Below are 14,295 nucleotides of genomic sequence, written 5' to 3'. Positions count from 1 at the left end.
CGGGCTGTCCTACGCGCGTAAGACAGCCCGATGCACGCTTATTCGCGGATCTTTGTTAATTAAAATCTCGGTAACTATTGCGAATCTAGCAAAATGATATAGGACTTTTCACCTCAGTTTTATTCCTTCTACCTGTCTACGAGAGATGTTAAACTAATTCTGGGACACCCTGTATATATTTATATATATATCATATTCGTTGTACATATATTTGATATTATATATAATATATTGTACATGTACAGTAGGGAGTACACCATCACACACACTACCATATCGTGCGGCTCTAGGGAAAGTATTTTTCGGGAATTTCTCCTTTGACTGTTTCTACTATCGCGCGTCGTTCTCCTTCGGTCTCCGCCAGCGATCCGAAATCGAAGGAGAACAGCGTGCAGTAATAAGAACAGCTAAAGAAGAAATTTTCGAGAAATACTTCCGCTGGGGCCGCACGATATGGTGCTCCCTACTGTATGTTTAACCCTTTGTCCGTAGACTAGGTCAGACCTACTCAAAAATTTCAAACTGTTGTCTCTGGTAGGTATTAGTTTTGAGCGTCACAGACTCAGTCTACAGTTCTCGTAGCTTTTTTTAGGTCTACAATTAAAGGGTTAATATTATATATATGTGTAAGATCTCTTGAAGATCTATCCCACTTTTGATATAAAATTAACTGTAGGATACACTGAGGGCAATTTTAAATAAAACTCGGCACTTCACTTTAATTGTTGAATAATATATATATATAAGTATAAATTTATTAATTAGGACACGTTACAATTAAACTCAAATATATCACTTTCGGCACGTTACACATATTCAAATCTTTGACCGATCTCGTCAACGGTTCCAAAACGACTCTCTCTGCGTAATCGGCAAGTATCTCCAAAGTCATGCACGATACAATAACATGTGTTCCTAGAGATGGCGCGATACGACCTTTCTCAAGGGGAATTACAATAATAAACAGATAAGGGCATTAGCTACAAGGCAACACATATCAAGCCATTCGGCAAAGTCGCGCGCGCGCGCGCGCGCGCGAAATATTTAAACAGAATTCTCTTTCAGGCGCTTACATATATATGCATATGTGTGTGTATGTAATAAAAAAATGGAACGAACATAATGTTTAAAGTGACATATTTACAGCAAAGTGCTGTTTGACGCGCCTGTTTTTGTAAGAAAAGAACAAAAAAGTAATACACACTCAATTCACCCATTCTTTTTATTAGTTTCGGACATGAAGCAAGCAGTTAAAATATGCAATTAAGTCTGTAGTTACAGAGCTAATATGTTTTTTAAAATATGAAAAATATGTCAGTAAAAAACGACATAGAAAGAGAAATAGAGAGAAAAAGGAAGAAAAAGAGAAAGAGAGAGAAAAGAGAAAAAAGAAAGTGAGCGCGAATAATAAAAATAAACGATAATTACATTGTAGAAGCACACTTGACGTTTATATTACATGTCTATCGGTTGTTATTGGCATGTTAGTGGATTGACGCCCTTGCCATTTACTACCGATTCGCATTCCGACAATGCCGTATACCGAAATGCATTCCATGCTGGAAGGATTAAACTATCTGAATGTAGTACTGGCCGAGCCGACAAGCATTGCAACGGAGCTTCAACTATGCCGGCCTGAAAGTACAGAAGTTTTTAGTACATGTTTCTAATTTTCAGTGTAACAATTGCACTAGACCATTAAATAGTTTTCAGAGAAAGAGAACTAACTAACTCTCTTTCATGCTACTATTGAATACTTTTATTTCTTTTACAAAAGATATCTAAGACGCTTAAATTTAAGTTACGCAACTTTAGATCGAAGAAGTTCTTAGCACATATTACTACTATTACTACCACTACTACTATTATTATTATTGATGTCGTTGTTGTTGTTATTGTTGTTGTTGTTAAGACACACACTACAAATATTGGAATTAATAATTAACAATAGGAAATATTAAGAATATTAACACTAAAAATAAGAATTTATCTCGCGTCGATGCTTTTCTTTAAGTTAAAACAATATAGCTGTATCTTTGATTTTTACAAAATGATTGTCGACAAATCTTGAAAATACTCAAGTCAAGAGATCGCTTATCTCGAAAGGCATATACGAGAAGATCGGATTCTACGATTCTTTTGATTAATCTTTACGTAGTGAAACGAGAATAAAGGAGAAAAATAGAAATTCCAGGTCTGTTTATCTGTCAGCCAAGATTTACTCCCTCCCCCCAGAATTTAGTCGCGTCCGTACTTAGTTTTAGAGTTAAGCACTTTGGGTCTATCAATTAAACAGACTTCCTACAGCAGGCCAATCGATCTCGAAACTTCAATTGGACTTGGCAGCAGCCACTTGCCACCAGTCAGACCAAAACTGTTACTTCGATCAGGCTGTCTTTTCAGGTGGAGCGAGTGATAAGTACAAACTTGATTTCATTAGTCGGGCAAGGTATACTATGAAGGAAGTATACAGGTGAAGATCCCGTCGGCAATGTCGAACACAAATGCAGAGAGAACACTAAAGTGATTTTATCTTTGCGCAGGGACGATAATCGAGCTTGGCAAAGACGTGCATTGCACTCCAATTGAGATATTGCAATATTGAATAGTTTCTCTCTGAACGAGCATTGAATGAATATAAGATAAAAATATGAATTTCACTAGATATATATTTATGTTTAGATGTTCCAGCCATTTAAAAAAATGATCCTTTTCTCGATAATAATTATATAATTAACAAGTAATAATTTTTCTCTACGAAAGTTTCTGGTTTGTCTAGAGAATACCTTTTTTATTTTAAACAGCTTTTCGAACAATTACTATTTATTAACACAAACTAAACCATGATGCAATATTGCTGATGACGTAGGAATACAGAAATACATTAATATACTTTATATTTAAGTAAATATATACATATATCCAAAAGTTTTGACAACAAAAAAGAATTTAAAAATGTATTACATTGTGTTTATTTAACATCAAACACATATAAACTATTTTCTCATTTCACTATGACATCAAACACGATATCACATTAAGTAAATTAAATTCAATTTTATGTGATTGTATTTAGTAATAAATACAATCACATTCCTAAATATAGGAAGAAATATAAGCCATTACTTAACAATAAGTAGAAGCATATAATGTACTTTGTATTACTGATATGTATAGCCACAATATCAATTTAAAAAATCTAAATATATAGAACATATAGAAATATTTTGTCATACATTTTTCATAAAAAAAGACTATTTGCAACAGTTACTGTAAATTTGATGGATATTAGAATTTAAAAAATTTTGAAATTAAACATTATTTGTAAAATATTTGAATAAATATGTGAATCAATAATTAATGCAAACATGATTGTGCGTTTGTGAATACTATGTTGTTTAATTAAATAATAATGCAACAATTTTTATACTATATTTCCGATTAATTCCCTTCTTTCTTTGTCAAGTCACAAGTATAGAATAAAATCGCATTTCCTCATATCGTATACTGAATAGCAAACATTTTTATCATTATCGGTACTCTCTGGCGATGGTAACATATACATATATTTACAATCAGAAAGTGCGTCTTCTATCCGAGATCTGAACCACTGGTACTATATTAACATGTACCGCGCGAAAGAAATCTTGTATATTGAGTTACCATCTAGCGGAATTGAATTAAATTAATATTTATACGCAAATATATGATAAGAGTTGCGTAATATTATACCAAGTTTGGCTTTTACCGCGCACAATAATTTGCATTTCTATTATTATTAAACTATTATTTTATATTATTAGTAAACTAATTATCAATAAAATAAGTGATAATTTGTTTATTACAAAATTATTTGGAAAAAAAATATATTTATTCTTTTTGTCTTTCTCTCTCTCTTACATAATTGCAAAAAGTGCTTTACATGTAAATATAAATATTTGAATCTTCTTGTTTTTTTTTAATGTTATGCAGATTTGACATCTAGGCCCAATTTCTTCATATCTCTCGATAACTATTCTCTGGATAAAGATCCCAAGCAACCAGCTGATGTAATGACGTAAAAAACGTGAATTTTGTCACTAATTGGTGATTATGACCTAAATCTGACCTTATTTTGAACATCGCAACAATGACGTCAGTATATACGTCACACGTATACGTGTCATATATGATGTAACTATTGGTCTTTGGAGTGACGTCAGTTGAAATAAGTGAGTAAGACGTCATAATGACGTTATTTACATAACACGGTTGTTAAAAATTTGTTTTTGAGTATATATGTATGTATTATATATAAGATCCCATATAGCACGTAATATTAAGGAAATATCACAATAAAATTGCAATATACCAGTAATATTAGATATTATAATACAATAATATTACAATAATATTATCAATATATATATATATATATATATATATATATAACATTTTTACTGTATAATAATTATTATATAATAAAATTGATATATATAAAAATGTGTATACATTNTTATATAATAAAATTGATATATATAAAAATGTGTATACATATTTTTCTATATTATTTGGTATATATTTATTAAAAATTGACTTTAATAATCAGTACATATTAACAAAAACTTTGTTCGCGTTGTAAAAATGTATTTTAAATTATATTTAATAATAATACTAATAATAAGAGAATCAGTTTTATCCATTGTTGCAGATACAGTTGCACTACAATATTTTTAATAAAATAATAATTTTAATAAATAATAAATAAAATGTGTAGAATAGCTTAAGAATAACCAGAGAAAAGAATCACATTTTAGTAAGGAACAAGTAGTCTTGCGGAGTGCAGGTGCTGCGAATACGACGGAGGCATCTCGAGTTCGAATCCCGCTATCATCTTAGGATTTTTTCAGGTTCGCGGTCCCTTTTAATGGAATTTATCGGTTGATTGGCGAGCTGAAAAAAATTTTCAGCTTCCAAAAATTACTTCAAGTGAAATCTCTTAGCTGCGTGAAAACGCAAATCGCGAAAAATTTTTTTATTGAATTTTTAGATGTATTTAACTTAATAAACTATTTTATTTCGAGTCACGCTTAACGTAAACACTATGCAAACTTTCAAAAACGTTTTATACAAACGCCTTTCAACGCTGTAGCGTTGCAATTTCCGCTTTATAAACTTTTTACTGACCGTTTCAAAATTTTCTACGGACTTCCACAAAACGCTCATACAAACGTCAAATAAACGTTTATAAAACTTCTCATTTTCGTTAGAGTTCTTTTTTCGCTTAAGTATTCAACAATTGCTAATAATGATAAAAAATATTCTAGAAGAGATAACCGAGTTCTTTGTTTATTTGTTTATCATATTGTCACATAAAATAAATAGATTTAGCGTAAAATTTATCTAATGAATTGATTGTCTATTACTGAAACAATTATTACTCAAACAATTATCTACAGCTAATAAACACAAATAACTATCTTATTAACCATATTATGTTCTGTGTCATAAAACAGCTTTATAAAAAATTTATAAGTTTAATAAAATTATTGTTTCTTTATTTATCTCATATAAAGGTTATAAATATCTTCGTTACTTTTTACAAATTTTTTCATTATAATAATTCAGTTACTGTTGTATGTAATTCTAGTACTCATAGAGAAAAATACTACTGTCTTTATTTATTTTTATATCAGACTATTTTTAAGACTAGCATTAAAAGAGAGAGAAAGAAAATAGCGTGTCAACATATATGAGGGAAAGTACAGTGCGCGCGCGAATTCTGTTTTAAATGAATATCAGCTTGGTAGTCGACACTTCGTAGAAAAAACTGATTAAGCAGTTATAGTCATCGCAGCCGCGAGACCGTGAAAGGAACTTGAAGTTTCAGCGTAGTAGCCAGTAGCATTACGCTCGCTTGCCGAAGGTGAAACTCACGGAGAGATTTGTCGAATTATAGTTGTGTGCATGTGGTAAGTAATTTATATTATATATTTTATAATTTTTTTCCGATGACGCTATCTTATAATAAATATAAAGTTAAAACCTATTTTTTATTTTGACATCATTTGGTTTAAACTTAGCAAATATATATGGTTTTTATTTTTTTTTTTTTGTACGAAATTTGTTAGTGCAACTCGTAAATACACTAAAAAATAAGACTTTTCACGTGCATGTAAAATCATGTGATATGCTTTCATGAAAAAGTAACAAAACTCGTTCTTAAGTACATTTTAATGGAATATATAAAGATGCATGATATACGCATATATGCCTGTATCGTACCTGCATGTTTTCCTTATTCTATAGATAGGTATGTCTTATTCTACAGATATATATGTCTTTTTTGTATACGGGATAAAACTACAGATATACGATACAAGGATACGTAACAATTATTATATCTATGTACATACATACACGTATATATTACCCACTTTAAGGGGATACTATTCTTTAATCGTTATGACTAATATAAATGTCATAAAATTGTATTTTATGGTCCTATAGCACGCAATATTTAGATCTTATCTTTTTAAAACAAAATCTTAAATAGATTTTTATCTTAAAGTATTTGTCTCTATTTTCTGAAGATACATCTCACACAGAACAAAATCTTTATTAGACATCTGTTAGATATTGCATGAAGCTGTTGACGTCTAATAGACATCTAATGGAGTTTTTATTATATAATATAATAGTGCTGAATCTCGTTTTAATAACAGAGAAGAAGATAGCAATATATTTCTTATTTTATTTGAAACGTGCAAATTAATATACATATAAAATAACAACATATAATAACATATTATATGTATTAATAAAATATAATAACATATTATGTGTATTTAATTTACATGTTTTATATAAAATACAAAATATATTTTGCATTAACATCTAGCATATTGGTTCACATGATCAAATTAATCTTTGATACTATATAGGCAAATTTTTTGTTAAATTTTGTATTTGATCATAGAAAAGATGGCTCTTTGCGTTGAAATTTTGTACAAAATATAACTTTGGGAGCCATTTTTTCTAATCATCAGATTCCTTTTTGTGTTTATAAGTTAATTTTCTAACACTATAGTTCTTTGTTACTTCTCTGTTTTTGTTTACATTTATATGTATAGTTTTTATATATTATTTTTGAAAATATCATACCTATACTATTTTTGAAAATATCCGTCATCTGCGTGTAGTAGAGTGCACATATATATATCTCACAGGGGTACGTTCCAAAATCTTACCTTGGTAACCGAAAACTATAGTACACGTGACGCAAAATATAGCATTTTGGTAACCAAGGATTTTTGAGCGTACCCCACCTGGTTATATTCAGAAAACCAAGAAAACAACAGTTACGCAATAATTGAGAGATTATCATGAATTATTATTTGTGATTGGATCATATATTTGGAATCGTGATAGATTTTAAGGAGTTCCTATCACGCGATGACCTGTCAACTAATGTGTAAATGTTGAGTTTTCTGAATGTGACCAATCTTTAAATCTAACTTAACCTAACCTAACAAAAATGACTTGGTTAAAATCTAAGGTAAGGGCCTCCGCACAAACTCTTTCTTAACGCGTTACGTTACGTTAAGTTGGCTATGAACTTAGATTTGTACGTAAACTTGAACGTTATTCAACGCACAAACTAATATTTAACGTAACGTACCGTTACTTACTAGTCATAAACTTAAATTTGTATGTAAACTTGAACTTTATTCAACGCACAAACTAGTACTTAACGTAACGTAACGCGTTAAGAAAGAGTTTGTGCGGAGGCCCTAAGTCTGGTTGATTGTTACAAATGTACACACAGCCGTACACGGTACGATCTTGCTGTTTACGAATTGATAAAAGTCGATAAGAAACATCCAAATATCTAAAGTCGCACAAAAAGATAAAGACATGTACATGGAAGTTTCGAGTTAACGCAAGATAATACAAGTGTTGCACAAATGTGACATAATACAAGAAAATATCACAGCGATACCGCATACATAAATCTTTTAATATAAAAATTTTAAAACAGTTTAGTTTTAATAAAGTCTTGTAGTTTGAAGACCTCGTATGTTTTTCACTAAAGTATGATATAGTATACAAGTATAAGGTACAAATTACTGTAATATAAATTGTTGAACTGTAATATATATATATATATAAATATATATAACAAATATATGATTTGTACAGATAATTAATATATCTATAGGTTGTAGTTTTATTGTATACAGAAACTATCAAGATTATATCAACATGCGTCAGCAATGGATAATTATTTGTCTACTAGCATACGTACATCTATCACATCAGGTAAATGATAATAAGAAAATTCTTCTATTTATACTGATACTTTTCTATTTTTCAATATATATGTACTTTTATTATGCATAGAAATCATCACCAAATTTACCAACTTATGTAGCAGCTGTAATAGAATATCATTCAGAATTTCATATTGATAGTGAATCAACTTTAGGAGCAAATACTGATGCATATGTTAAACTTATTGAAACAGCTAGTGCACAAGTAAGTATTTAAAACAAAAATTCGCCATCCTTATTTCGCCTTTCTTGAATCTTACAGAAATCAATGTTTACCTCACCTTTGATTTTGACAAACATGTTATTTGTTTCTCTTGGTTTGTCTTGTTAGTGGGGATATACCACACATGTATTTAAGCACACTCATTTTGAGGGTTGTACATCAGTACTTTTATAGATTTTAACGAAACATGTCGGTTTGAATGTATTGGTGCTTTGTTTTCGGTTTTTTGTGCATTTTTGATATGTAATTATTTTTTAATTTTTTTAATTTTTTTATATTTAAATTATTTTTTCATTATCTTTGACATATCATTTTCAATATAGGCATCATTTGTGATCATTACTTGAATAATCACTAAGAAACTTACTGATTTGCAATCTTGTTTATATTTTATATTCTCGGAGGTGTGAGTGTGATTTACTTATTTTATGTATTTATTTTATTTATTTTATTATCTCCTTTGTTTGCGAAAAAATCCGATTCAATTGTCATTTTATTGTAAAAAAATTTTTGTTGCTCAGTTCTTTACCACTGATGAAGATCCAATCCAGGGATCGAAACGTATGGTTTTATTAAATAAATTGATTTAAACACACTTCCATCCGGTGTACTTCTCGCCTTAACCTTGTTACTTTATTTAAAACAAATCTAGATTTCTACTATTTTATGTAAAATGTGTGATTGGAAATAATTTCTAGCTATTATATACATTCTACATACAAAAATTACTTGGAGTATTTAAACATTTTTCAGAAAGTTGATATACTTGTTTTCCCAGAAGATGGCTTGACAAGTTACACCACAATAGGAAGACATGAATTATATAATTGGACAACTATTATTCCTGCTGCTTCAGATAATTTTATTCCTTGCACTAACACTACTATTAATGTCAGCAAGGTATATATTTTGCATGTTTATTGTACACACAATTCTTCATAGCAGAACTTGTAATGAATTTTACACACAACATATTGTAAATTTCCAGACACTAAGAGAAATATCATGTGCTGCAAGAGAAAATGAAATCTATGTTGTGATCAACATTGCTGAGCAATTACCTTGTGTACATCAACCTGGATGTCGAAAAGATAATATGTTCTATTATAACAGCAACGTTGTTTTTGATCGCAAAGGAAAGATTATTGCCAGGTACATAGATATTAAAGTATATATACATAAAAAGAAAGCAGCTTCTGACAACCTTCGACATATGTTATCAAGGTCATGAATGATCTTTAAAAGATTTTAAGTGATGCTCACTATTCATTAAAAAGTTATTAACAAAAAATGATATGTTAATAAAATAAAATTTCATACATAAAACGTAATTGAAAAGTCGCAAACTACTTATGTGGAACAGTACAATCATAAACTTTGTTTTGTCCCCAAGAGAGGGTAGATCCTTGCTTTGCGTGGAAAGTCGAAAACGCATGTGGAACAGAACAATTTATAAACTTTCGCTTTGCTCCGTAAGAAATTCCACAAGCGGTTGAAATCGTGAGTTACATGAAGGAACTCGTGGATATTCATGTTGATTTAAAGAAGTGTCTACAAATCGAACTTAACTGACTTATTGACACGAACTAAGCCGTACACGTCAGTCACTGACGAAATAAAAACAAAGATGCATGTTGATACAATTAAACACTTCAAAGTTATTTGTGCCGACTTTGCATAGCTTCCTGCTTACAGACTCATGCAAAACGAGAACTCCACCCAACTCTCGTTTCTGCTTACGGAGCGAAGCAAGGTTTATAAGAGCCTGAGCATAATAGAGAAAATATTAGGAATAAGAATTAGAAATAGAAGGTAAATGTACTATACATATAACAATGACAAGAAATAAAATATAACATAAATATAAGAAGTGTCATGGCTGCATGATATACAGTCTATATTTATATACATTTTATATATTTTATTTTTTTGCATTACATTTAACCTTTGTTTTTAATTCTTATTCTTAATATTTTCTCTATTGTGCTCAGGCCCTAATTGTTCTGTTCTGCATGCATTTTTGACTTTTCACACGAAGCAAAAATCAACTCTCATCCATCTCTGTCTTGCTTAGGAATGAAGCGAGATCTAGATTGTATTATTCCACATAGGTTTGCAACTTTTCAATTACATTTTATGTATGACAATTTTATTTTATTGACATATCATTTTTTGTTAATAACTTTTTATGAAATGAACAATGAGCATTACCTAAAACCTTTTGAAGATCACTCAGAGTCACTTTGATAACATATGTCAAAATAAAGGTCGTCAGAAGTTACTCTCCTTATAAATACCGATATTTTTATTATTATTGCTATTGCTTTGTATAAAATTATTATATTTAATTGATCGTATAGATATCGTAAAACAAATCTTTTTATGGAACACAACTTTGATACAACAAAAGAACCAGAAGTAGTAATTTTTGATACTGATTTTGGAGTAAAGTTTGGAACTTTTACATGTTTTGATATATTGTTCTACAACCCTGCCTTACAATTAACAAGACATCAACATATCACTGACATTGTTTTTCCCACTGCATGGTTTTCTGAAGTACCATTCTTAACAGGTAAAACAAACTAAATATGTTTTTGCTTTTGAAAAATTTCACAAAAAATTGTATATTAATTATAGAAAATCAACAAAATATAATTAAATTTTTAGCTGTACAAACACAAGCAGGATGGTCATTTGCCGAAGATGTAAATTTTTTAGTTTCTGGTTATAACAGACCTTTTTCTGGCAGCACTGGCAGTGGAATTTACTTAGGTAAATTGAATAAAATCTTAAAATAGTTTATAATTGTGATAATTTGTTATGTAAGTGTACAAGACAATATTTTATAGGTCGTAAAGGCGTAGGCAAAGCCATAATGTCTCGCATTAACGAAACGGAAATGTTGATATTTGAAGTACCGAAAATAAAAAGGACAAATGAATCCGAATCATATCAGAATCATATGAAAGACAACAATCAGCAAACAAAATCGTATAAAGAGGAGAGTACATTCTATGAATTAAGGAACAAGCAAGAAAACACCATAACAAAGACTAATAATACAAATATATTTTTTGGGCATGATTTCATTGACCATTTTGAAACATTTTTATTCCAACAACAAAATATTAGTCAAAAATCACTTTGCCAGAATTCTTTTTGCTGTGAATTTACAGTATCAACTGTACTTACAGATCCGAATATAAAATATCGCTTAGTAGTTTTTAGTGGTACTCGTAAATATGGTGTTACTGATGCTAGCGTGAGCACGTGCGGTATAATTCAGTGTTTGAACGAAACTATTGCGTCCTGCGTTTCCATTCCAAGAGATTCAAAAACAGTATTTAGCGAAATGGAAGTCACAGCACGGTTCGAAGATTATAAAAATATTTTAATTATGCCGTCGACATTAAGTTCAGATTTACTTCCGCTTACAAAGTGGGCATATGACGAACATACACATGACAATCATGTACATGTTACTATATCGTTAAATAACAACATAAACAATGTAGTAACGTTCGGATTATACGCAAGGACCTTTCATGAGGGCAAAAACGGAGCAGCCTGTGCATTCAACACTATCAGTGGTTTCGTACTATCATTAGCAGTTTTGTTGTTGTCAAGACTTATTTGACATAAATTTATACATTTATACATTATCCTATAATTTATCATGAAACTTGAATGTCATTCGAAGTGATTCCGACTTTATCAGTTTTTTTCTTTTTCTTATCGATTTTAAATAGTTTTACAATAAGTAATATAATTTGTATGGTTTTATTTACATGTAAAATTAACAATTGAAGTAAGAAGATACAGGGAAAGTTAATATAACTTCAAGCATCATCGATGAATGTTAACGTTTCGTAGAGTAATAAAAATATTAATGTGTTACTTATATTTTTATCTTGTAATAAAAATGTATGTTATAAAAGGACGTATTCTCAATATTTTTGTTGAAAATTGCAATATATATTCATCGTTACTAGGACCACATTCAATCAATCGTAAGTAATAATCGTAGAGAATAAACTTTATAGAGGTTGTCTTAGAGAAGATTTCTCTAAGACAATAAAGATTTTTCTATAAAGAGGCATGTGTATATTTTCTACTATGAGATGTTATTTTCTTATTTCTTATAAACAACCAATTCATTGCAATTATTTTTGCGTTATTTTGGTTCAGATCTTAAGAAATTGTATAGATATGCCCATATTGATATACCGAAACCTAATTTTGAAGAATACCGACGAAAATCGCTACAAGACAGCGAAACATCTGCTAGAGAAAGTGCCAATCAACGAAAAACCTTAAGTTGCGTTGCTTCTTTCGGTGCGTTTTAAAATTTTATTGTTTTTTTCAGTAAACAAAAATCGTAAGTACATAATAATAAAATATATAACATTCTCTCTTTTATATATATATAGCTGGCGGTGTCGCTGGATTGTATGCTTTGAAATCTCATATGTTACATTACATATATTTCTTATCGCCGTCAAGAGACATAATAGCAGTAGCTCAATTAGAAGTAAACTTGAGCACTATACCGGTGGGAAAAGTGTCGATTGTGAAATGGCGTGGCAAACCTGTTTTTATCTATCATCGGTACAATTTATCATAAAGTGATAAGTATTTGAAAAGTTTTTCATATCAAAGAACTATTAGATTTTGAGTATAAATCCTAGTACGTATAGTGCGCGTATTATCTTCTTCTGTGCTAAATTTAGCAAATTCCAAGTTTTTTTCTTTACTACGTATCGTCACTTCCTACGTATAATTACATAAGTGTCACATATGGGATTTTCAGTTTAGGCGATTTTTGGCGATCGTATGGTACATATACCAAAGTGTACCAAACTATAATTTGAAGTCACTCAAACTATAGTTTGGTACACTTTGGTATATGTACCATACGATCGCCAAAAATCGCCTTTTATTGCATAGTGACACTTAGAAAGTCATGTTCTTTATGGTCACCAAATATTAAAAAAAAATATTCATAAATAAGGTAAAAATTTGAAACCGAAAGATCCCTAACTATAGGGAAACATATGAAGCTTTATACTTTTAAACTGTTCTCGTCTAAAATTTGCGTTTTAAAATTACGGGATTATACGTAAGAAGTGACAAGATACACTTGAAAGAAAATGATACAAACACACGCATGTGTGCGCTCGTACGCATAGACGTATAATATATAAACTGCGCGTTCCCTACCTTTGCCATATTAAGAAAATGTCTTCAACGTTGAGAGAGACAGCTGGTGTTGCACAGTAGCCTCATCTTTGTCTAGCAAAGTGGGGAAAAAAGAAGTCTTCGCTAATTGATAGAATAGTAGTGGAAAAGTGGATAGAATAATAGTGGGGGTGAAGAAGAGTGAAAGAGATTAAGGGGTGATGGTAGGTTAGGTGGTATGAAACAGTAGACCTTGATCCCACCACGGACATTGATAGACAGAGAAAGAGTTACTATTCAAAGTATGTTGTCTCTCTCAACGTTGAAGACATCTTTTCAGCCAAACGCGCAGTCTATATATTATACGTGTATGTTCTCGCTTGTGTACGTATCCCCTCACCACGTTGATGATCTCATAGCACGGAATAGAACCGGGTGACGTCCATTTGACCACGGTACAATTGGACACAGTACGATTGCACACGTAATATTGGACACGTACGATTAGACACGGTACGATTGACCACAGTACGATTGGACACCGCAAGAATAGCACACCGTACGATTCGACACGGTACG

General features: G+C 30.5%; 2 protein-coding genes across 10 annotated transcripts in view; both read left to right on the top strand.

Annotated features, from left to right (window-relative positions):
* The first annotated feature begins 5,844 nt into the window (after positions 1-5,844).
* On the top strand, positions 5,845-12,478 carry LOC109858361 (vanin-like protein 1). Of its 9 annotated transcripts, none has more exons than XM_020435518.1 (8): positions 5,845-5,951; positions 8,223-8,301; positions 8,383-8,517; positions 9,289-9,435; positions 9,524-9,687; positions 10,896-11,110; positions 11,206-11,310; positions 11,388-12,478. In XM_020435518.1, exons 2-8 carry the CDS (start codon positions 8,245-8,247, stop codon positions 12,173-12,175), a joined length of 1,611 nt encoding a protein of 536 aa, XP_020291107.1. In that variant the 5' UTR covers positions 5,845-5,951; positions 8,223-8,244; the 3' UTR covers positions 12,176-12,478. The 9 variants fall into 9 exon arrangements, with proteins under 9 accessions (XP_020291107.1, XP_020291101.1, XP_020291103.1 ...); XM_020435512.1 differs by having other exon boundaries at positions 5,849-5,951; positions 8,208-8,301; XM_020435514.1 differs by having other exon boundaries at positions 5,849-5,951; positions 8,201-8,301.
* Positions 12,373-14,295, top strand: part of LOC109858363 (cytochrome b-c1 complex subunit Rieske, mitochondrial-like) — a 3,758-nt gene continuing 1,835 nt past the window's right edge. The window contains exons 1-3 of the mRNA XM_020435521.1: positions 12,373-12,548; positions 12,727-12,873; positions 12,969-13,146. Coding sequence (XP_020291110.1) covers positions 12,395-12,548; positions 12,727-12,873; positions 12,969-13,146 — 479 coding nt within the window. The 5' untranslated portion in view covers positions 12,373-12,394. The remainder of the gene's footprint in view (positions 12,549-12,726; positions 12,874-12,968; positions 13,147-14,295) is intronic.

The sequence above is a fragment of the Pseudomyrmex gracilis genome, unplaced genomic scaffold (assembly GCF_002006095.1).
Source record: "Pseudomyrmex gracilis isolate BER0280 unplaced genomic scaffold, ASM200609v1 scaffold_199, whole genome shotgun sequence".
Lineage (NCBI taxonomy): Eukaryota > Metazoa > Arthropoda > Insecta > Hymenoptera > Formicidae > Pseudomyrmex > Pseudomyrmex gracilis.
Note: the sequence above shows the minus strand (reverse complement) of the source record. Positions and strands in the feature narration are given on the sequence as shown.

Bases quoted from the DNA above. Each gene is read 5' to 3' on its own strand.
- LOC109858361 (XM_020435512.1), top strand. The intron at 9,436-9,523 runs GTATATATTTTG...GTAAATTTCCAG, and splicing joins CTACTATTAATGTCAGCAAG to ACACTAAGAGAAATATCATG. The intron at 11,311-11,387 runs GTAAATTGAATA...AATATTTTATAG, and splicing joins TGGCAGTGGAATTTACTTAG to GTCGTAAAGGCGTAGGCAAA.